At 37.7% G+C, this 22,654-nt stretch overlaps 1 protein-coding gene across 1 annotated transcript in view; it reads right to left on the bottom strand.

Moving 5' to 3' along the window:
• Positions 1-22,654, bottom strand: part of LOC150108260 (paired box protein Pax-6-like) — a 49,253-nt gene that overhangs the window by 9,564 nt on the left and 17,035 nt on the right. Inside the window, exons 3-4 of the mRNA XM_090390434.1 lie at positions 21,868-22,023; positions 13,947-14,216 (exon numbers count right to left, since the gene is read on the bottom strand). Of these exons, the coding sequence (XP_090246560.1) occupies positions 13,947-14,216; positions 21,868-22,023 (426 nt within the window). The remainder of the gene's footprint in view (positions 1-13,946; positions 14,217-21,867; positions 22,024-22,654) is intronic.

The raw sequence follows: 22,654 nt of genomic DNA, 5'->3' as shown, positions 1-22,654 counted from the left end.
GATGGGTGCTTTTCCCTGGAATATGAGCGGTTCTGCTCGGTGGTGGGGAGGGACCCCGACACTGAGTGGAGCCAACGCTGAGTTGGACGGTCTTTCGGCAACATATGGAGTGGTCTAGGGATCGTCCTAATTTTTAGAGTTGGTTTTACTTAAATAACCTCAATGTAGCTCATGCATGTCGTACGAGGCGACTAAAATGGGCACCCTGGGAGGGTAATGGATGGTAATGCTGTAGCCAATGAAGTTCTAACTGAAGCTCGGCTACTGCTGTTATCCTCTTGCCATGATCAGAGCTTTATATAACTCAATAACACCTTATCCTTACACTGTCCTCTGCAGATAACGGGGAATATGAAAAGCATTCTTGCTTCACCCATTTAGCCAGTCCTTTTAAGGACTTTAATAGAACCCAGTCAATCTTGAAGTATATATCTATCTTCAGTCGACTACTCAAATTCACCAAAAATCTCAATCTTCAATCTTGAAAACTCAATCAAAATCCTACCATTACTTCACTTGTAAAAAAAATTCTAAAAACCAAGCGTACAAAACCAAAACTCGGCTAACCCATTCAATTCATGCACAATTGGTGGATTTTCAGGTAAGCCTAATATTTGCTTCCGTTACATACCGTCGTTAGAATCGCCATTCTAACGACGGTATGTAACGTTCGCTGAAATAACAGATTGTAGTGCCATCATCACCATGAGCGAGGAGGAAGATGACGCCTATATTGAATCGCTCAACAAAGAGCGGGCGTTCAGCATTCTCAGAAAAGATAGTAAGGAAATTGGAACACGAGTGGCCCGGCATCGTTAATCTCTATTCCTTGCCAGGAGAAGTTGAGGAGGGCGAAGGCACTACCCAGATGGAGGAGACGCTTGATTTGGTGATTTCAACTTCCCCAGACTGTGAAGAAGTGCGTGCGCGCAAGACAACAACCACAGAGCCACCCATGAACAACGGCATGGATGAAAATGGTTCCATCACGGATTCCTTTGCCTCTCTCAAAGAGAAAGTACCCCGATCATTCCCGTGAAAAGCGCAGATGGACGGCCATAAGGTCCACCATGTCCGACTTGCAAATATCATACAAAACAGCCAAAAATGTGGATGATGTCATAAAGATCCAGCCCATCACAGTAATGGATTATAGAAGATTGACCAGAGAGTTAGACTCAAACGGTGCACAATATGACACCTTTTCCCTCAGCTCGAAGAATAACCTGAATTTGGTTCTTCGAGGTGTTTCTGAGGACATATCTACAGATGAAATCGCTGCTGATCTCCGCTATCAATACCTACCGCCCATCAAGGTCAGCAGAATGACCAGAGCTGAAAAGACCCCGATGCCTCTGGTCTTGATCGAAATCCATCTGGCTTACAAAAACCTCTATGACTTGACATCGATCTGTGGACTTAAAATCAGTCCTGAGCCTCTTAGGAAAAGGGCTTCAACAGGACAGTGCCACAGATGCCAGAAATTTGGCCATGATCATAAACTGTGCCGAGCAGAGTTCAGATGCCTTAAGTGCAGGGAGAGCCACCCCACCAACACCTGCACCAAGCTGAAAACCACCCCGCTAAATGTGCCAACTGCGGTGGCCATCACCCAGCCAATTATAAGGGATGTACTCAACATCCGAAGAACAGACGGTGGGAGACAACCAAACTGTCTTCCTCGTCTAGTACACGAATACCAGAGGCTGCTGCACCACAGCAAGAGCGCACCGGCCACAATCAGAGGCCTTCAAGAATAGAGAATACCAACAGCAGACAAAAGGTTATGCAGATGTGGCCCGTTCAAACAAGTCAACACCAGAACAGATTCAGCCAACAGTAGCTACTAACCTGACTGCTGTTATTGCTACCTTTACTCTAGCAAACATGCTACAAGATTTCAGCATGTCAAATCCTTCAGCAACTTCCACTAAAAGATTCCTACGTGAAACACAAGCCATCCTCACAGCACTTATAGATGAATAGAAGCAAACTAATTCCAGCCTCTCTTCAGATCGTTTGCATGGAATGCAAATGGCCTCAGAAAAATATTTTAGAGTTCCAAGACTTACTCAGAGATATCAGCCAGATGTTATTCTAATAAGCGAGACACATCTAAGACTCTCAGACAGCCCCAAAATAAGGGGATATCTCCTATACCGATAGGTTAAAGTATAGAGGCTGCGGCACTGCCATCTTCATTAAAAATTATATCAAACACCATTCTGTAAACAACCCTCCAATCACTAACCTTGAGGTCACAGGGGTGGAAGGGTTCACAAGCTCGGCTGGCAGACTGAAAATCTACTCAGCCTACAACCCACCCTTAAAAGCTCTACTGCACATTCTGGTCTAAATGCCATCTTAGGCGATAGAGAGTCCATCATTATTGCCGGAGGCTTAAACTACAAGCACCCTGCCTGGAGTTGGTGTAGAACTGCCAACAAGAATGGCTGCATCCTTTCCATCTACATAGGATCCAACTATGCTGTTGTGGCGGGCCCCACGGAACCAACTCATCTCAGTACGTTTGACACTGTTGATATCCTGGATATAGCTGTCCTGCAAAATACTGAATTTCAGTACAGTCTAAAATCATTGATCGAGTTGTCATCTGATCATAACCAATTTCTGCTACAGCTGGGAAAACAAGAATACCTGTCTCCTCCCTCTTACTCATTTATATCGCGGAAAAGATTGTCAAAAGTACTCCGGGATTACATTGGACCTGTTTCTCATTTAAGTTCAAAAGAAGATGTTGAAACCGCAGTCATAAGCCTCACCTAACAAATTAACTTTGCTATAATGGCAGCCACCTACTGCAAATCTGTCCCTAAGCCTGGTCGTCTGCCCGAAGACATTATGAACTTGATCAGAGAAAAAAAAACAGAGCAAAGAAAATATTTCACAACACCCCCGCAACGGTGCAGTGAGAGATGCACTCAAAGCTTACAGAGATCAATTATGGGAAGAAAAGTTGGCTTCTATCTCACCTACTGATCCTCTATCTAGAGACTACTGAGGAATATCAGAAACAAAGGCAGACCCCCTTCACCCTATACTTTCTGACCAGGGCCTTGTTCACACAGACGTAGTCTGTGTGAACAAGGCCCTGGTCAGAAAGTATAGCAAAATATAACAAAAAATAGGGCAGAAGCCATAGCAAAATATTTAGAAGTGCAGTGCAAACCTTCATATGAAAACTTAAACTTCAATGACTTGTATAAAATTCACAGACAGGTCAGACACTCGTTAAACCTCCCTGATACCGGTGCTGACCACGTTGCACTCTCACATCACGTACTGAAATATATGATATTATAAAATTTTAAAGAATACAAAAGCTCCTGGTCCAGATGGCATCACAAATACAGTGATCATGCTGCTGCCCCGAAAAGCTGTAGTTCACCTGATCATAATAATAAATGCAATCTTAAGGTTTCACTATTTTCCTCCCACCTGGAAATAGGCTGATGTAATCCCAATACATAAGCCAGGTAAGGACCCACCTGCCTCACAATTATCGTCCTATCAGTTTCATCTCCAACTCGGGTAAGATTGCAGAGAAAGTCATCCTCTCACGACTTCAAGCTTCAGCAAATGAACTACACGTAAATATCCTTCCTAAAGAGCAATTTAGTTTTCGGCAATACCATAGTACTACCCAGCAAATCATCAGAATAGTTGAATATATTACCACCAGCTACAACTGGCATCAATACACTGGAACTGATTTTCTTGATCTATGCAAAGCATATGACAAACTTTGGCACTTCAGATTGCCACATAAACTTATCTCAGCCAGTATCTTACTGAAAATGGTACACCGAGTTAGATCATATCTACAGAATAGAAGCATACAAGTCAAGATCAATGGTACTACCTCATCCCATCGCCATATCTTGGCGCTGGGATGAGGACAGAGAAGCATAGATGATAGAGAACAGCAATGGCTCCATTGCTGTTCTCTATATATGTGTCAGACATTCCGCACAACCCAATGTCATCAAGACCCTATATGCGGATGATACAGCATTATTAGCCAGATCTCTTCGACCACACCTCACTATTAAACAGCTTCAAGAAAACCTTCTAAAGTTAGAGAAAAAAGGTTCTCCAAATGGAGACTACAAGTAAATTCCCAAAAGAGCTCAGCCATTGTTTCTGTTTGCCAGGGAAGTTTAGTATTGAAAAGATCGATATCTCCTACAGGAGATGTCTTACTATTCAATACTAAAATTCCCTGGCAGACAGAAACAAAATACCTGGGTGTTGTGTTCGACAAAAAATTAACTTTTAATAACCAGCACATCAAGACTATGTGTGCAAAGACATCTAAAGCCATCGCCCAGATCTACCCCCTAATAAACAGAAGCAGCAAGCTAAACATCAGCAGAATCAAATTGCTTTTATACCAGCTGACGATTCGTCCCATAGTTACTTATGCTTCTCCAGCGTGGAGCCATACCTCCGATACTGACATTTTCAAACTGCAACGTGTACAAACAAGTGCTTGCGAATGATTCTAAACGCCCCATGGTTCGTCAGAAACAACCAACTTCATCGAGATACAAATATTCCTTACATCTTCTCTTTTCTACAATCTTTAGCAACAAAGTTTTTCCTGAAAATGTCCATACACCCCAACGATCTAGTTCAGCAAGCTGTAGCCTACGAGGCAATGGATATATTCAAACATAAAAGACCAAAAGCCATTTTAACTTCCTGTAGCGATACATAATCTCCATGCCCATTCAGGGTGAGCAAACTGCTCATAAAATTTTTCCCTCACTGTAGCCGTAACAGATAGCGGGGAATATGAAAAGCATCTTGCTTCACCCCTAAAGTCATTAATGTCAATTAATATTTAATAACACCGTGTGGTGGCCGAGATAAGAATAGCCCCACTGTAGCCCATGCATGTCGTACGAGGCGACTAAAATGGGTACCCAGGGAGGGTAATGGATATCCAATGAAGTTTTAACTGAGACTCTGCCATGATCAGAGCTTATAGCCTATATTACCCCATTCATACATTTTCTTCTACCGATAACGGGGAATATGAAAAGCATTCTTGCTTCACCCATCTAGCCCCCCCCCAAAAAAAAATAAAAAATTATATTTAATATAGGATTGTTGCTATCGTTATGCACGTATTCATTCTTTCTTGACTGTAAAAGGTCCAGTTCAACTAAATACAAAAAAATACTCCATCAAAAGCTAGAAGGACATTACATATTCAAAATTTTCTGCTTGTTCTACACCACGACATTCATGGCCAATTCCTCCTGTTCTTCTGACGGAAAGGGGACACTGTAATGTCCTCCTTTCCATCAGAAGATGGCTCTATTGGTCCAATGCTGCCAGTTCATCAAGATAGTAATTTACAAGATACATTTCTAGACACTACTGAAATGGCTCCTCAAGTCTCCTTTACCAGCAGAGAAGTTGTGTATGTTATGCATTATAGCCAAACATCTGTGGTAGACACGTCGTTCTAGTAGATCGAGTATACGAGATTGTAGTCTGATTGTTGATTCCTGAAAGGTTTAGGAATCTTCGTAAACAGTCCGATCGCCATTTGATACGGTGTGTTCAAGACTCGGGCGAAATAGATGATTTTGTTAGGCAACAAAATAATCTATCCATGGCATGTACGTGATGCATTACTAGTTCGTATTCCCAGTGCATCCGCGTTTTCGAATGTATCACACTATAGGCATTTTAGTGAGACTGGAAAGTGTACTTGCGTTTTGCTATCTTGTATTTATATCATTAATTCATTTTTGTAATTTCACGCAAATAATTACTGTCTTAAGTTTATTTTATCAGGTAGTGCAGGAACAGCATTGTAATTGGGCTTAAGAATAATACACTATCCATGCATCTCGGATTCACATGCTGCTAGCAGAGGTTCTGTTATTACTACTGGAATTTATAACAATAATACACTAAAAAATGCAATTGCTATTATTTATAACAATAATAAGCTGAAAAAAAAGCATATTTTTTCATTTTAACTATCGGCTTGTTTATAAAATTATTTTGGATGTGATTTTCATTTTAATTTTAATCTGGTTTTTGAACAGAGAATTTGAAATTAGTTATCGGCTCAGTTTCCATATAAGTGCAACTGCTACGCGAGTTAAGAAAAGCATACGAAACACAAAGATTCAGCCTGATTGGTTATTACAAACAAGAAGCTGAACCATTGACGTCCACTTCAAAATATTCATAAAATCACAAGAAGGCTGGTAGAATTTTTTGCTAGTATTGTTCATTTTCAGGAAATACGTGATGAATCATATGAAAGTAGTAAGGAATATCTCCCGGTGCTTAAGGAGATTAAAAAATGTAGAAAAAAATCAAAACAACTGGTAGTTCATTTATGGCAGCATCTGTTTTAAATCCAACATAAGGATTGAAAATTCTCATCCATATACTCGAAGTTATTGTATTTTGCTCTTGCCATGAAATAGATCATTGAAAAATTCAATTATGACCTATTTGGAGTTTAGTTTTGTTATTCGTATTGGCTATAATTTGGGGGATGCTACAGCGGGAGTTATTGGAACTGCAAACATTTACTAGGATATATGGAGAGATGCGGTTAATGTAGCCAGCAGAATGACTCCCATGGCATATCATGTAGCATTCAACTTCCAGAACTTTGTGTACCTATTTTGAAAGAATGTTTTTCATTTGAATATAGGGAACCTATTTATATTAAGGGCTAAGATAACGTGAATGTTTATTTACTAGAACAAGTCTCACGTGATAATATAAAAGAGGGTCGTCTCCCACCGATGGCGGACTTGCTTCCTGGGGAGTAGATAATAAAAGGCACTAATAAAAGGCAAATACTGGTTCCTGTGCAGAGTTCATGTCCTTTAAATAGTGCAAGCCAACGCAACGCCGATGTCGAAAGTTATATTCTCATGATCTCGCCGATAAATTTTCAGAATTTTAAATTTTTTCTATATTTGGCTATGAAATATGATTGGATTTATAACATTCTCTATTATATTGAAAAAAAAACTGAATTAAATTTTTTTTAGAAAAATATTTTAAAAAAAAGACAATACAGCCTAAAAATCAGAACAAATAGTACACTTACATTATAAAATAAAATAAAAAATATTAACGAAACTTCTGTTTTAAATTGGGAGATAAGAATTTGAGAATTTTCTCGGCCTTTTGGCTTAGATCAGGTGTGTAGTATAGTTCGCGTTTTTTCGTGAAACAAACTGAGCATCTGTTCATAACCGTTGATATCGGTACGAGTCCCATCGGGCCTCACGATATATTTAACGGAGATTTACAGATCTTCCTAAACCCCGGACCGGGGCAATAATATAATAAATACTTGGGGGTGGGGATAGCTAGGCCCCCCGCGCCAGCTATGGCCAATGTTTTGCCGCGCACGCGGACTCTCGGCATCGAGACTGACACTGATCTCAGACCTCGACTTTTGGCTAAAGCCCTGATTGACTGCGTCGGTGCGGACCAGATATTTGGATTCACTCCTTTCGATAATGGCAGATACCAGGTTGTAGTTAGGAGCGCAGAGACTAGGGACAAGTTGCTCAAAGGCTTTCAATGTAACGGAAAGGAAATTTTTCCGTTCATGGTGGGGAGCATTATCAAACTGCTCAAAATCTCCAGATTCCCCTTGGAATATATACAATGTGATGAAAAAATAATCCACGAAGTGTTTGGGAAATGGGGTGTTGTTCGAAACATACAAATCTTAAACGATGCAGACAACCCCAATGGAAGTCTGGGGAAGTAAACATCTCGCTCGAGATGAAAACAGCGGTTCCAAACTTCGTCAACATCGGATCCGCTAGGGTAATGGTAAACTACCCTGGCGTTAAGAAGCAATGCTTCCGATGTGGATCCTTCGACCATCTAGGAGCGAACTGCCCAAAACTGACATGCAAAAACTGCCTAACGACAAGTCACTCACTAGACAAATGTCTCATGGCTTGCCTCAAATGCGGGTCCAAAGACCACAAAGTTAACACCTGCCCATCAAGAACGCATGCAGAAAGGATGGGAGGTGCTATTATACCAGTCACAGTCTCCTCAGTAGAGAAGCCTACAGCTACTACAGAACAAGAGTCGGAAAACACGGATTTTCCAACTATAAACGAGGCATACGGCAAAATAACGGCTATAGAAGAAAAGGCAGCCGCCACAGAAACCATAGCCTGCACACCCAAGAAAGAGAAGAAGCGAGAAACAGCCAATAAACAAGCTGTGTCACATGATGAAATCACTGCAGAAGGAAAAGTAAATAAAACAGAAAACATGGAGGCAAGCAGCGCCCCCTTCAAAAGACCTCTGAGTCCAGAGGAAAAGAGATGAAAAAAATAAAACCAGCAGAAACAGAAGAATTGGAGACTCCTCATGCAAAAGTAGGGGAGACTCTAAAGCATCTGGTTAAAGGTATCCCTGGGGTGGCAGAAAAATTTCAAGACGCAATAATGAGAATAGGGGAACCTGAGCTCCTCCTCACTGGGAAATATGGTCCAAACGTAGTTAGTGCAAAATGGGGTGACTTATTTGTTGAAGACATCAGCCAAATCACCCCTGAGCAAGTACAGGTAGCCATGGACATAGACGAGGAGGCGGCATCAGCGTTCTTCATAGCTCTCTCCAAATTAGACATGGCCAAGGGAAGTGAGGTGGCTAAAAGAATAATGACTGCCCACAAAAAGCGACAGTCACAATAACCATCCCATGGTTTCCTGTCCACAGCAATAGCTCTCTAGTTCCAACAGGTGGGGGAGGGCCTGAGAACCTGAGCAGCGAAGGCCTACAGCGAGGCGGTGCAGCTTCTTGAGAGCTGCATCACTTAGGCCAGACCCTTTTCCCCCCATCTTTTTTTTTTTGGTTTTCCAGTTCTTTCTATATAGTTTTATTTTCTCTGTACTTCATGTTTTTGTTTTTGTTCCATGTTTCCTTTTTAGGATTTTTCCTTTTTCTTCTAAAGTGAAAAATCAACGACCGTTTTAGAATCGCCCCTGGGGGGCAAACAGCTAAAACAGGTCAACTGAGGCCTCTTTTACCTACCCTACTACTATGCACTCTATCTTTATTTCCTCTCCCACTATCTGCTGACTCTCAGTCTATCTTACTCTACAGGCCGATGATGAAGTTTGTTGAACTCACAAATTATTTGAGAATTTTACATTTGCAAATTTTGAATCTTCTCATAAATCTAAAACTCCCAAATATTTTTTCTTATTATTATTTATGAACAAAAATTCTACTGTTTTTCAATATCTTAAAACAAATTTTAATACTCCGTATTACAACTTTTAAAACTAAAATAAAATCTCCAAAGAAAGTGCTATAGCAAACTCAACAAGCACAAAATAAGAGAAGGTTTATCCCGATTTGCGTCTGTTATGACGCATACAACAGGAATTTTCTGTTTGGGCTGCGAATATCGAATCTACTGATTTGACCGAATCCGAATATCCGAAAAGTACGTCGAATATACCGTATATTCGGCGCATCCCCTGATACCAGTCATTGCAAATGAATTCTTTTCGCCGGTATTTGTTTTCATGGATAAAAACCCGAGTTTCCGGGAGAACAATAAAGATTTCATCTCTAACTATAAAGATATATAACTACATATTAATATTCTCACCATTTTTATTAGCATTTCCGGGAAATTTTGATCGGCGTTCGATCATACGAGTTTTTATCAATGGTTGCTTTATGCTGCCTGTTTATAAAGTAATAAGTCTATAGAGTTCAAGTTCTTTACGTTTTCTTTCGTCATAAATCGACATCACGATAATTATTAATTGTAATGACTATTGTATCCATTGAAAACTAAGGTAGTTTTCAATGGATACAAGCCAGTCCCAGTGAACGTGTGGGATGTAACAGTTTTCGTTTGCAGTCTTTAAAGATGTCCTTAGAATAATCACTAGAGACTCAAAAATTGTATTCTTGTTCATGGGATCTGAAAACAAGAAGACAATTGGTCATCCATTCCACTAGTTCCCCTCTACAAATGCGAACTGCTTGGCAATATCTCAAGTGTAAATTCATTCACGATCGCTAGAAACATTTTAACTGACAATCTTTATTTTAATATGAAGGAGCTATTATAATTCTTCAAAACTGAAGAATTATAATAGCTTATTATTGTATCTGCATTACTGCTGCACCTGTTTTCACTAATGAGGGGGGGGGGGAAGGCGGGTATTTCTTTTTTAAAGGTGAGGCCTTAAGAATATCCCGTGACAAAAGCGAAATGGGTGTGTGATTTAGAATGCTCAGTTATATCGAGATAAAGTAGAATTAGTAGCCCACCTATCTGAGTGGGCGTTATTTAGATTTTACATCTCATATAAAGGACAAGGGGGGGAGGGGAAAGAGACCTCTAAAACTGAATCTTAATTATATATTGTTTTTATTTTTTGCTGTAATGTGCTAAGCGTGAGTCTGAATATAAAACTTTTAATTGTCGTTTGTAGCCTTCGAAGTTTGTAACAATTACGTTGGCATTGTTATTAAATCTAACTTGAGTTCACTGTGGGAACGGTTGCTAAGGCAACAATGGGAAAATGACCTTCGATATTTTTAACTGCAGATGGATGTGGTCCGAGTGTAGCCTTGCACAGTATTTCTGCACTTATTTTTCCAAATATGAGTTTTTCTTTTTGACCTTCTTAATCGAATAGAAAAGGTCAGTAAACCAAATGGTCACAAAAGGTTGGAAGGGGTGGTCTCGTTACTGATCGGTGACTTTCTCATGGTTTTGTTTCCATTGAATGATAAATATGAACGCACAATGAAGGGGTAAGCTGTGTTTTAGGCTCACACACACACACTTCTAGTTGCTTCTCGTAGGCTAAAGGATCCTGTTGACCTCCACTCAGTAAAAAAGAAATGTGGTTAATTCATGCGCTCAAGGGGACAGTCCCTTCGGGGTGTTTATAGTCTCGTGCCGCTTGGCTGAACACCTGATCGCCAGTCATCAAACGTGTTCCACCGAAGCTAAGTCGGAACAGGAGATGTTTAGGCCTACGTCCCACTCTGCAATGTAACAAACCTTAATGTACCCTGTTCATGATGCAATTTAAAAAGGAAGAAAAAAAAAATACTGGTCCCTAGGTACGATAATGATATCGTAATTGGGAGGGGGGGGGGGAGTTCGGGATACTTATAGACACTCGTGGACAAACTTAACAATCATGTACAAGAATATAAACAAAAATTTAAAACAGGAATCTGTACCAGGTGAAGACAAGACAAAAATGATCACTACTGACACAAGCAGAATAAGAATAATGCATAAAAGTGAACTGAGAATCGATTGTTTCTTAATATTTAGGAGGGTTCGCCTCCCCCCCCCCCAACATTTCTATTTATTTTCATGTCTATACTCGACAGATTTCGCTTTGCATAAGTTCACTAAACAAATGAATTCGTTTTTACACAATTTGCCAATCGTACTATAGAATCTCAATTAGTTGATGTTATCATGATTTTTTTTTCCTCCAGCAAAAAAAAAAAAAAAAAGCTTTTAGTGGATCGCTTCAATCTCCATCACATTACATGACTTTCTTGATATGTATGGTACTCACTGCAGTATTTCTTGAGTGGAACCGCCGAAAACAAACAACTAAAATATTCATACACATCGTATTGCAAAAAAATGTGCAATATGATGCCCACCTTCGACATCAGTTAAAAACATCACCCTCCTACACGAATTTTTCCCTGAATGTTAGTTAATAGACGCCGATATTTTACCCATTCCTTAATCAAACCAAATTCATTAGAAAGGCTGATCTTCCCAAAAGATGCTCTATAAAGTTTATGCGAGAATGTGGTACGCTAAAAGTCTTTAGGAGATGCAGGGCACTTTAAAAAAATAAAATATGACTTTTTTACCTTTATATTTTGTCGCCGTATTGTTACAGATTAGTACAAGCCTGTTCTATAATTAATTTTTTAATCACTAAAAAATCTAAAGCAGTTTTAATCAAAATGTCTCTTGGCATATATCGACTGCCGTCCGTTAGGGCCGCGTCTGATTGATGGCACGATCGCCTACCACTGCACGGTTCGAACTGCTGCATTAAAAGTTTAAATTCAAATAGTTCGAACCGTGCGGTCGGAAACCTCCGGTAAATTTCGGAATCATTCGTATCTGAAATTATAACAGCCCTTAGCGATTGTTTCAATCAGTACACACACACGTTTAGACATGTTTGTATCACAAGTGATGACAGATGTGCAGGTTATACGCGCGCTGAATTTTTTACCAGATCTTGAAGTGCAGTATAATAATAATTAATATTAAAATATTTAACGATTATTATCTAGCCTGAGAGGAGGGATACTGAAGAGGTACGCGGGTACTGAAAGTTTGGGAAACACTACTATACTAGTCAGTGCACACTTTGCTGATACTCCACATAAGATCAACATAATGTTCGGTGTTCATTTATCTGGACATTACTTGTTGAAACCATCTCCATAGTATGGGAATCTACTGTGTGTGTGTGGAATCTACTGTGTGTGTTTACATAAAACTTACTTAAAAAAACAAAACAAAACTAGAATGATTGCGCTATTAGAGGTGTGTGCTGTCCATCCAGTCAGTCTATCTTGCGACGAGGGCAAACCCATTACCTGTTCTTAATATGACATTGGCTGTCATCTTATAAATGATAATCTTCCACTGATTATCATTTAGTGGAAGAAGATACTTTTTTTAATAATTCAAATCTCTCATCACTGGCGTTTGTAGCATAAAAGAAATGCTAATATCAGCAAGTCAGAAATAGGGTTCATATCAACCAGAGAACTATTAAACCGCCAAATACAAATATAAACTAATGAAGAAATAAAGATATAAAGATAAGGAAAACCAAACAGCTTATCCAAACATATTCCATCTCTGAAATAAAAAAATTATATTTAAAATGAAAAGGTGTTTTTAATTGATGTCGAATATTTAAATAATAATGGGTCTCTCTAGTAAGACGGCATTGAAACCTCAGTCTAAATAAAATAACCATGAATAGCTATTATTCTGATAACAAATAATGCAATTTTTTTTTAAAAAGTTGTCTATCTCTCTACCGAAAGATAAGCACGTAGTCATTCACTTTGTGAAAATATAATCGAACAAAAGGTTGACATAAATATCACATCTTTGACTAATCTACATATATATAGAGGGCAGTTAATTGATTTGGTCTTTATTCACTTATATTTCAAAAAATAAGAATAAAATGTCTTATATATAACATTACTTTCTTTTTTTATTATTAAAAATAGACTTATAGTGAAGTTTTTCGAGGTTTTTTTATTAAATAATTAAGTGAATACACCATTTTCTTACATATATATAAATGTATGGTTATCGTTTAGCCAAGAAAACTTATGCTATTTTGTTGATTACATTTTTACAAAGTCGAAGTTTCAGGTACTTTTTCTCGGAAAATATTTATTTATTTATTTTTGCTGCATTGAAAAGGTTGAGAGATAAAAGAATATTCAATGGAAGATTCTGTATTAAGTTCTTTTTTTTAATAAATAAATTATTTTCCTCCTTAGCTTTATTTTATTAATATTACAGTAAAAAGTTACTACAATATTTGAGTTTGTTATATATTACGTAATATATGTATATAATGTAATAAAATTGAGTGTAAACATTTGCAATGCGCAAACTTGAAAAAAATGGGCTCTAGTAAACATGGAAGCGTGAAGGCTTTAGGATTAGATAATCCTAAAGCCTTCACGTTACTGATGTACTATAGGTTGACAACCTTTCGAGTGCGGAATTAACAAAAAAAAAAAAAATGAATTACCTATTGTTCAAAAAATTAAATTAAAAAAAATAATAAATAATGAACAAAATTCCAAGGCGGAAAGAGAGAAGACAGAATGCATAAACTTACTTTGAGGTCTGTGGTCCCGATGAGGCGGCAAATTTGTGAGCAGTGTGGAATCGCTAGCAGACTCCGAGTGGAGCTGACTCCCGGCGAAGGACGGCCATAACTGAGAAGATGTCGGTAACGTACTTCCCCAAGGGAACACCGCAGCGTACTGTTGATAAATTCCGTACCCCGCGACGCGTGCAAATTCTGCCGCTGCCCTTTCGGCAGCTCGGTTACGAAGAATCCGGTTGATGGAACTGACGCTCGGCGCTGTGCCGTTGGTACACACTCCTATAAGACAGTTAGGGAGGGGAAGGAAATATAGTTACTAAAATGACCAGGAAATTAAGGCTAAATGAATATCAAACACTTTAATCGAAATCTACCAGAAAAGAGATAATGAAAGTGGTGACGTTACTCCATTGTTGGATGCAACAATAAAGAAGTAGAATCAACAAACCAGACAGCCAACAATTTGTTATTCTATCTCTATTGAAGATGACACGTAATCTATCGATAAAAGAATTATTGCGAAAACTACTTCAGAATTGGGAGATGTTATAAATTTTCTTAAGAAAATTCAAAGTCTTGAAATCTAAGCCATTCAAAAAAGACCTTAATGCTATTTTTCCTTCTTTCCGCCGGAAATTGGTATTCAAGGAGATGCCGAAATCACTCAGTGGTAGCTATAGGAACGATAATTGTTATTTAATGCAACGGCCGGAAGCCAGCAGGAAATTGTACCGTCTTCTCTCGCTCTCTCTCTCTCATTTTTTTTTTTTTACATTTTTTCGCATGCATTCTTCTCGCTATTCTGCACCCTGGACAGGTGCTGCTGGCATGAGTCGCTCCACTCCTCCCCCCTACGCACTCGGTTCTTCGGAGATGGCCTCTTGATGTAACCAGTGGCCCGAGGGAATTTCACTGATAGCCTTATAATTTGGGGGGTGATTTGTGTAGCGGAAACATTCACTACATGGACAAGGTGTGAAAGGAAGTATTTTTTACTTGATGTGTCGGGCCTTCTGCGGTGAACGACATCTGTACTCACTTTGTTGATAAAACAGCACACTTCGTTCATGCGTGAGTCCTGTTAATTTCACCCCCCACTTTCCTATCGTAACACCCACTTCGTATGCTAAATGGAATTTAGGCTCAAGGAGACAAGTTATGAATTGGATATTCGCATTACGTGCATCTGATAGTTTGTAACTCACGTAAATGACATTTAGAACTCCTAATAGAAGAGAATGCAAGTCAAGCTATTAAAATTATGCACGCTATCCACTTGATTCCTTTATGTAAATAATAATAAAAAATGTAAAAACTAAACGATGTAGATCGATAAAAATAATTATTAAATGACTATTTTTTTATCGATTTATATAAATATAATTTTATGTACTTTAGGATAAAAATTTAAAATATTGTAAAAACTAAACGATGTAGATCAATAAAAACAATCATTAAATATTATTAGTAAATGTGGTTGAGGGGTGATTATAAAAAAAACTATTTTGCAGTTTAATATATACAATTTATAAAATATAACAATATATAATAATACATAAAAATGATTTTAATATATAAAATTTTCAATTTAATATAAAATCATTCAAGCGATGTATTTCATTTCACCTAGTAATAATTTTTTTTTTACTCAAGTCTAGGCTATGACGTAATTTCTTTTTATTTTTTTATATTCATTAGTGATTAGACAACATTGTTAACAATAATTATGTATCAACATTTATTCTTTGTAAAATAATAAGGATAAATAAAAATAGCGAAAAAAATTTCAAATTTTTGTGAAATATTCAAATACACCATAATTATTTTACGATATTATCATAATTTAATTATTGCATTGTCGCAAGATATTTTCCGGTGGTTTGAACCTCCAATACCCTTGGAGGGTAATGGATGGCAATGCTGTAGCTAATGAAGTTCTAACTGAGGCTCGGCTATTGCTGTTACCCTTCTGTCATGATCAGCTTTAATAGCTCAATAACACCTTATCCCTACACTGTCCTCTACAGATAACGGGGAAGATGAAAAGCATTCTTGCTTCGCCCCTTTAAGCCAGTCCTTATAAGGATAAGAAGCTATATTTTCCCAAATAACTCTCATTACAGATAAAGAGGAATATGAAAAGCACTTGTGCTTCACCCATCCTGTCAGTAACGTCAATGGTCAATAGTCAAGCTATATATTTTGATCTATTGAAGGAAAAATCCATTCCCTTCGAGGGTAATGTATAGCAATCTGTAGCCAATGAAGTTCTAACTGAGGTTCGGCTATTGCTGTTACCCTCCTGCCATGATCAGAGCTTTAATATCTCAATAACACTTTATCCATACAGTGTCCTTTACAGATAACGGGGAAGATGAAAAGCATTCTGCTTCGCCCCTTTAAGGCAGTCCTTATAAGGACTATAAGCTATATTTTTATTTTGGGAAATGAGAGTCCTTTTTAGGATTTCCATGGTAACAGATGGCAATATCGTCCGGAGAATCAATAGAGATAACCCCTTTCTTTTCCTCAATAAAACTTTCACTTCTACGACGGTAGGAATGGTATGGGGAAACCAAGTTGTAGCCAATGAAGTTTTAATTGAGGCTCGGCTATTGCCGTTACCCAGCCATGACTAGAGCTTTTAGCTCAATGACACTCCATCCACACAGATTCTCTTCATTCAGATATATATATATATATATATATTGGCATGAGATGGTATAACAAGTCCTTTTTAGGACTTCCAGGGTAACAAATGGCAATGCTGTAGCCAATGAAGTTTTAACTGAGGCTCGGCTACCGTTACCTAGCCATGACTGGAGCTTTTAGCTCAATAACACCCCATCCACACAGATTTTCTTCATTCAGATGACGGGATAAAGAGTCAAGGACTCAGTCCATCTCCCAATTCTTTTAAGAACTCTCTATTTTGTGTAGTGGCCGGGATAAGAATAGCACCAATGTAGTTCATGCATGTCGTACGAGGCGACTAAACTGGGTACCCTGGGAGGGTAATGGATGGCAAAGCTGTAGCCAATGAAGTTCTAACTGAGGCTCGGCTATTGCTATTACCCTCCTGCCATGATCAGAGCTTTAATAGCTCAATAACACCTTATCCCTACACGGTTCTCTACAGATAACGGGGAATATGAAAAGCATTCTTGCTTCGCCCCTTTAAGCCAGTCCTTTTAAGGACGCTATATTTTGAATGTATTTCTACGTATTACGTATGCGTAATGAAAATTAGAAAGTTTTTGTAGGTTTTATTCTTTATAATAAGAACTGAAGGAATAAGAAATATGAGTACTATTACTAAGGCTAATTTACATATATTTTCAGCGCTTCTTTTCGTATTTAAAGGTGGTGCTGACATATTTCCTAACACCACGACAGGAAGATAAGAGGAATAAAGATAGCCGCGAGCGTCCACTGGAAAATCGAGCTCGTGACGCAGGTCATGCTTACTGACCACAGCATTAATACTCCGACAAATAGCACGTGCTAAGGACTTGGGGAATTATTTTCTACTTTATGACCGGAAACGACTTAGACGGAGTAACTTAAGGAAAATACGGTACGATGATTATAGACTCAGTTCGTCTTTTTTTTTTTTTTTCATAGTATTTTTTTTTTTCCTTTTTTGTTCCTTTAGCTCAAGATGTGTTTATGCACGTCACTGGAAAAATAACTGAAAAAGCGAATGTCCACGGTCAGCAGGTCAAGCAGAGAAAACGGTTCTGCCTTCCCCATTTTTTTTTTTTTTTTTTTTGGATACTCTTTCTTGGAGTGATCACAAAGAGTTGTTATGATTCATGGATGTGACGGTGATCGTAGCGAAATAGCTACACAAAACAACTGAAAGGTAATTGGACGTCTTAATATGTTCGCTTTATAGTGCTCCGCTTAGTTCATTTATATGCAAATGACCTCTCGGCCATGGAAACCAGAGCACTACATAGCTCAACTAAAACTCGGTTTGTCTAATTGAAATATGAAAATAATAACGAGAAAAACTTGACATTACTCTCCTTATTATACTTACTATGGCATAAGATCATCAATGAAGAACGACTCAACTCTGATGTTTATTGTATATTTGATGAAGTACTGACTGTATTTAAGTGAAAAGAATTATGGGATAAATTATGAATTTAATAAGCATTTTAGTTCGCTGACGCAACAATGAGTAAAGCCCCTTAAAATTTTTTTGCGCAATCAGTAGGTATGCGTGCTTATAACAGCTCCAGTCTCTATGGACAGATTTTGATGAAATTTGGGATCTCTATTAAAATCTGTCGAGTTAAATTTTGATAATAAATGAAACATTTTTAATGCTAAATTTAGCTAAAAACCACACATATACAGCACATAAGCCAAAGGCTATACATTCGATCATTATTGTGATGCATAGACGATTTATTTATTTTCTTTCTATTTATTTCTAGCACTTCTCCCCACGAGCTCAGAAGACGACGCATTGTCGAAACGGCTTACATCTCGTTACTCCCACCCCTGATCTTACCTATCATATCCTTCCCCTTCCCCAAAAAATTCTATTGTCACCCCCCCCCAAGTATTCTCTGCCCACCTTTAATAATAATAAAAAAACCCGGGTTTTTCAAAAAGTTCACGTACCCCTTGCCTTACCAATAATTCTCCCGCATCTCTCTCTACCCTCACTTTTTCCACCCCACCCCCTTCCTTTCAATCATACTTCCGTCCTTCAACAGCAGATGAATATATATCGCCACACGCCACTGAATAAGAAGACAGTCAGCAACATCCTACTAAGGTATTTCCGAAATGTTTATCTCCAATATATTCTTCATATATCTGTCTATATAGAACATTCGTAATGCCCTAAAATTTGAGTAAAAAGCCAATGACATTATATAAAGGGGCACTCCTAAACAAAAATAGGCTAAATAGCCATAAAAATAACATTAGTTTCCTTAGTAACAAATGATTTCTCATTACTTCGAATTGACCGCTAATTTTTGTCATTAAAATAATCTTAGTGCAGTGTTTCCCAACGAGGGGCAATTTGAGTTTTTTTTTTTTTTTTTTTTTGGAGGGGGGGGGGGCAATTAGAAAATGACGTTGCATTCATCACCGATATAATCAACAAACTCACCATTGTCGGCGATAAATTGTCGATGTTGCAACCCTGACTTTCCGAGAAAAAAAGCTGACATCACTAGTACAGCAGTCAACATAAATACAGCATCAAGAAGAACTCTCAGAAAAGGCAAAATGATGAGTCTGTTAGAAATTTATCTAACATAAAAGGAACAATGGCGTGGCTTTCTGACGAGACAGAAACGAAATACCGAAATTCAACTAGTTTTGCAAAAAAAAAATAAATAAAAATAAAATACTGTTGTTCTTCCCGTCGTCATATTTAGTTGAATGTGGCTTTAGTGCTGTAAATGACTTGCTACTGAAAAAAAGAAATTGTCAAAATATCACAACCCATGGGGATTTGAGATTGAAAATGACTAAATTAATACCTCAAATAAAAACTCTTTGCAGCAGACATCAAGCTGAAGGATCGTATTAACTTGGATTTTATTTTCCCGAGTTCAGTTCGATTTATGTTTTATAATATACAAAGTGTAATATAAAATTTATATTCATTGAAGAAAGTAAAATTAAAAACAGTTTTACCCATGTTCCTTTTTTATTTAAAGTACATATATTTATATTATACTTTTTCAGAACTTGGCTGACTATTATGCTAGACATCAAAATCTTGGAGTCGTTGAGGTGGGGCATGATCCAAAACACATTGGAAAACACTTAGTACAACAACCAAAATTTGAGAAAAGTGGGCAAATACTATTAAAATTTTCCCAGCCAAGATGATTTTTTTTATATATAGACGTAAAAAAAAAAGTTATTTACATGTAAAAATGTATTTTCTATTATTATTTTTTTTTTCACTGGACTCGCCACAGTTTTCCATTGAAAAACCAGGCTGAAAATTATCTAGCGGATACACAAAATACGCTAATTGGGATGATTTGTACAGTTACTTTAACATGGTTAATTCATTCGCGATGTAAATAATGGTATTGTTCCATTATTGCAATAATTCACTGCTTCATTGTTAAGGACTCGAATCTAAGCACGTGACCGTTTGACTAAGAAATTGCAATTCTCAAAAAAAAAAAAAAAAAAAAAAAAAGATCCGGTGGAAAGTTAACGTTTGGCTGAATTTGGTAAATAGAAAGGCCAAAAGAGCATTTCTTAGTTCTGGATGGAGATAAGGGTTAAAAGAGGCGTGCAATGTTAATTACTGAGGTTAAGAAAATTGGAGTAACCCTGCTAACGCGATCTCTAATGACTAAACAATACTGGGGAGTCGGTGAAGGGCAACGCAGCGTGTCGAAGGTGGGCGTGAAAGAATCGAGAGATGTATGGAGTCTCGTGGTCGTATCCTGGATCAGTTGCTATTCAAGGCTTACAGAAAAAGAAAGCAGTTTTTTGGTTCACCGAACCAACTGACTGGCGTCTGTATGCTCTAATCGCAAGCAGACGCCAGTAAGAGCACCTGACCTTTTCTCGGTAATTGTGTTGTCAACCGGTCAGTTTGCCTTGTTGTCAACAATCAACCACTTTCTGCAGGCAAGCAATCTGTTCAAATCCCTTGGAGAGAAATGAAGAAAGAAAGTAGATTGAGAAAAATAAATAAAGTTTTTTTTTTATTTTTTTATTTTATGGTTACATTTAATCGGCTCGAAGAAACTCAATTGCTGAAATCCTTCATGTGAAATCTATTAATTTATTGACGTATCGATGCATTGCGGAGAATTACCTATTATTATTATTATTATTATTATTATTATTAAGAGCGATTTCCAGTGAGTCCGAGACTCATCGAGGGAGGCCACATAATACACGCACACCAGCTATCATACTTATTCTTCAATTCATTGAATGCTTGCACTCTCAACATCTAATGGCAATCCATTCCAATCACGCACTATCCTCTGAGAGAAAAATTTAGCCCTCACAGCCTTCTTGGCGGCCTTCATTCTTAGCTTCCAAGGATGTCCTCTTGTCCTTTCCCCACCCTCCATAAATCGAAAAATTCCATCAATTGAAATCCTGTATGAATCTTTCAGAAGTTTGTAAGTCTCAATCATATCACCCCAGTTTCTTCTGTTTGCTACAGTGTCTGCAGTCTACAAATTCTCAATCTGTCTTCATAATCAGTATTCCACAATCCTGATATCATTCTTAACACTCTCCTTTGCACTCTCTCCAATATATCAGAATCACAACGGAAACCAGGAGACCAAACCTGCGCACAATAGTTGAAGTGAGGTCATATCACGGCCCTGTAAAGAGGCAAAATGACATCCTTATCTTTATATGTGAACGTTCATTTCAGCATTGCAATTATCTTTTGAGTTGTATTTGCAATCTTTGCCACATGGCCCCTGAACTTCAATTTCCTATCTACTAACACTCCAAGATCCCTAGCCTCGTCAGTTTCTTCTAGCATAATCCCGCCAATATAATACGACATTGGATATCTAATCACGCCGAAGTGAATGATTTTACATTTAATCACATCCACCCATATACCACTTCTTGATATCTGTCAGTCACCCATCCTCTTATCCATGCTAATATTGTATAACCCAAACCCATTTTCTTCAATTTATGCAACAATCTTTCATGCTGTATTCTGTCAAAAGCCTTAGCCAAATCCAAAAGTATCATGGTGTATCCATTGTCCTTGTTTAGTTCAATGGTAACATTGAACTGGACTCAAGAGTATCAGAGAACTGCAAAGCTGGAATGGGGGAAAATGTACACACTGACATCATAACAATGCAATTCCTTTTAAAAAAAATGAATAATAAAAAAAAAACACATGAAAATTATAAAAAGAATGCTTTCATTGGTTACTACATACCTTCTGAAATGAGACGTTCTCTTATTTCCCAGGCAAATATGGTTGGATTTTCTCTTTTATATTGCTCTATCTTGGCTACCACTACTGGTGTCGCTACCTTGGGTTTGCTTCCACCAATGATGCCAGTTCTGAGACTTCCTGTTTCATAATAGCGTCCTGCACATGAAAAGTTAAAATCATTTATTTTCTCAGTAAATGTCAATAAACATAGAATTGATTCTATGTTTATGTCCTGAATCCAAGTCAGATATTATTGTAATTGAGTGAGTAAAGGAACGTGAAGAGTGGTTAATTACTAGAAATCTACAATTCTGTCAACCAACGAAATAGATTCACGTGAAGTTAATTGTTAAAACTGGCAGCTGATTATAACAATGAACCAGTGAAATTTATTCATTCTTCTGCAACAAACAGAATTGAAAATATCTTTACACGTAAAAAAATGGAAAAATAATTTCATATCGCAAAATAGAGATAAATATAGCACTATCAATAGAAAGAGTGTTCATTTTTACCATTGAAGCTAAATCATAGCCATATTTGATAGTGGATAGAGGTATAAATGATCGCTATTACCATACTCAGTGGTATATATATATATATATATATATATATATATATATATATATATTCTTTTTTTTTTTCTTTGCTTCCCTCATCTTGTTCACCTAACAACCAAGTCATTAAGGCCGCTCTATAAAAACGTAATGCACTGCACCCTGCTTTTATTCCACATCGAACAAGCCTTACGGGTAATTTCCTAGTTTTCGTATAAAAAAAAAAAAAA

The sequence above is a fragment of the Typopeltis vanoorti genome, chromosome 3 (assembly GCF_054136105.1).
Source record: "Typopeltis vanoorti isolate ZY-2024b chromosome 3, IOZ_Tvanoo_1.0, whole genome shotgun sequence".
Taxonomy (NCBI): Eukaryota; Metazoa; Arthropoda; class Arachnida; order Uropygi; family Thelyphonidae; genus Typopeltis; species Typopeltis vanoorti.
Note: the sequence above shows the minus strand (reverse complement) of the source record. Positions and strands in the feature narration are given on the sequence as shown.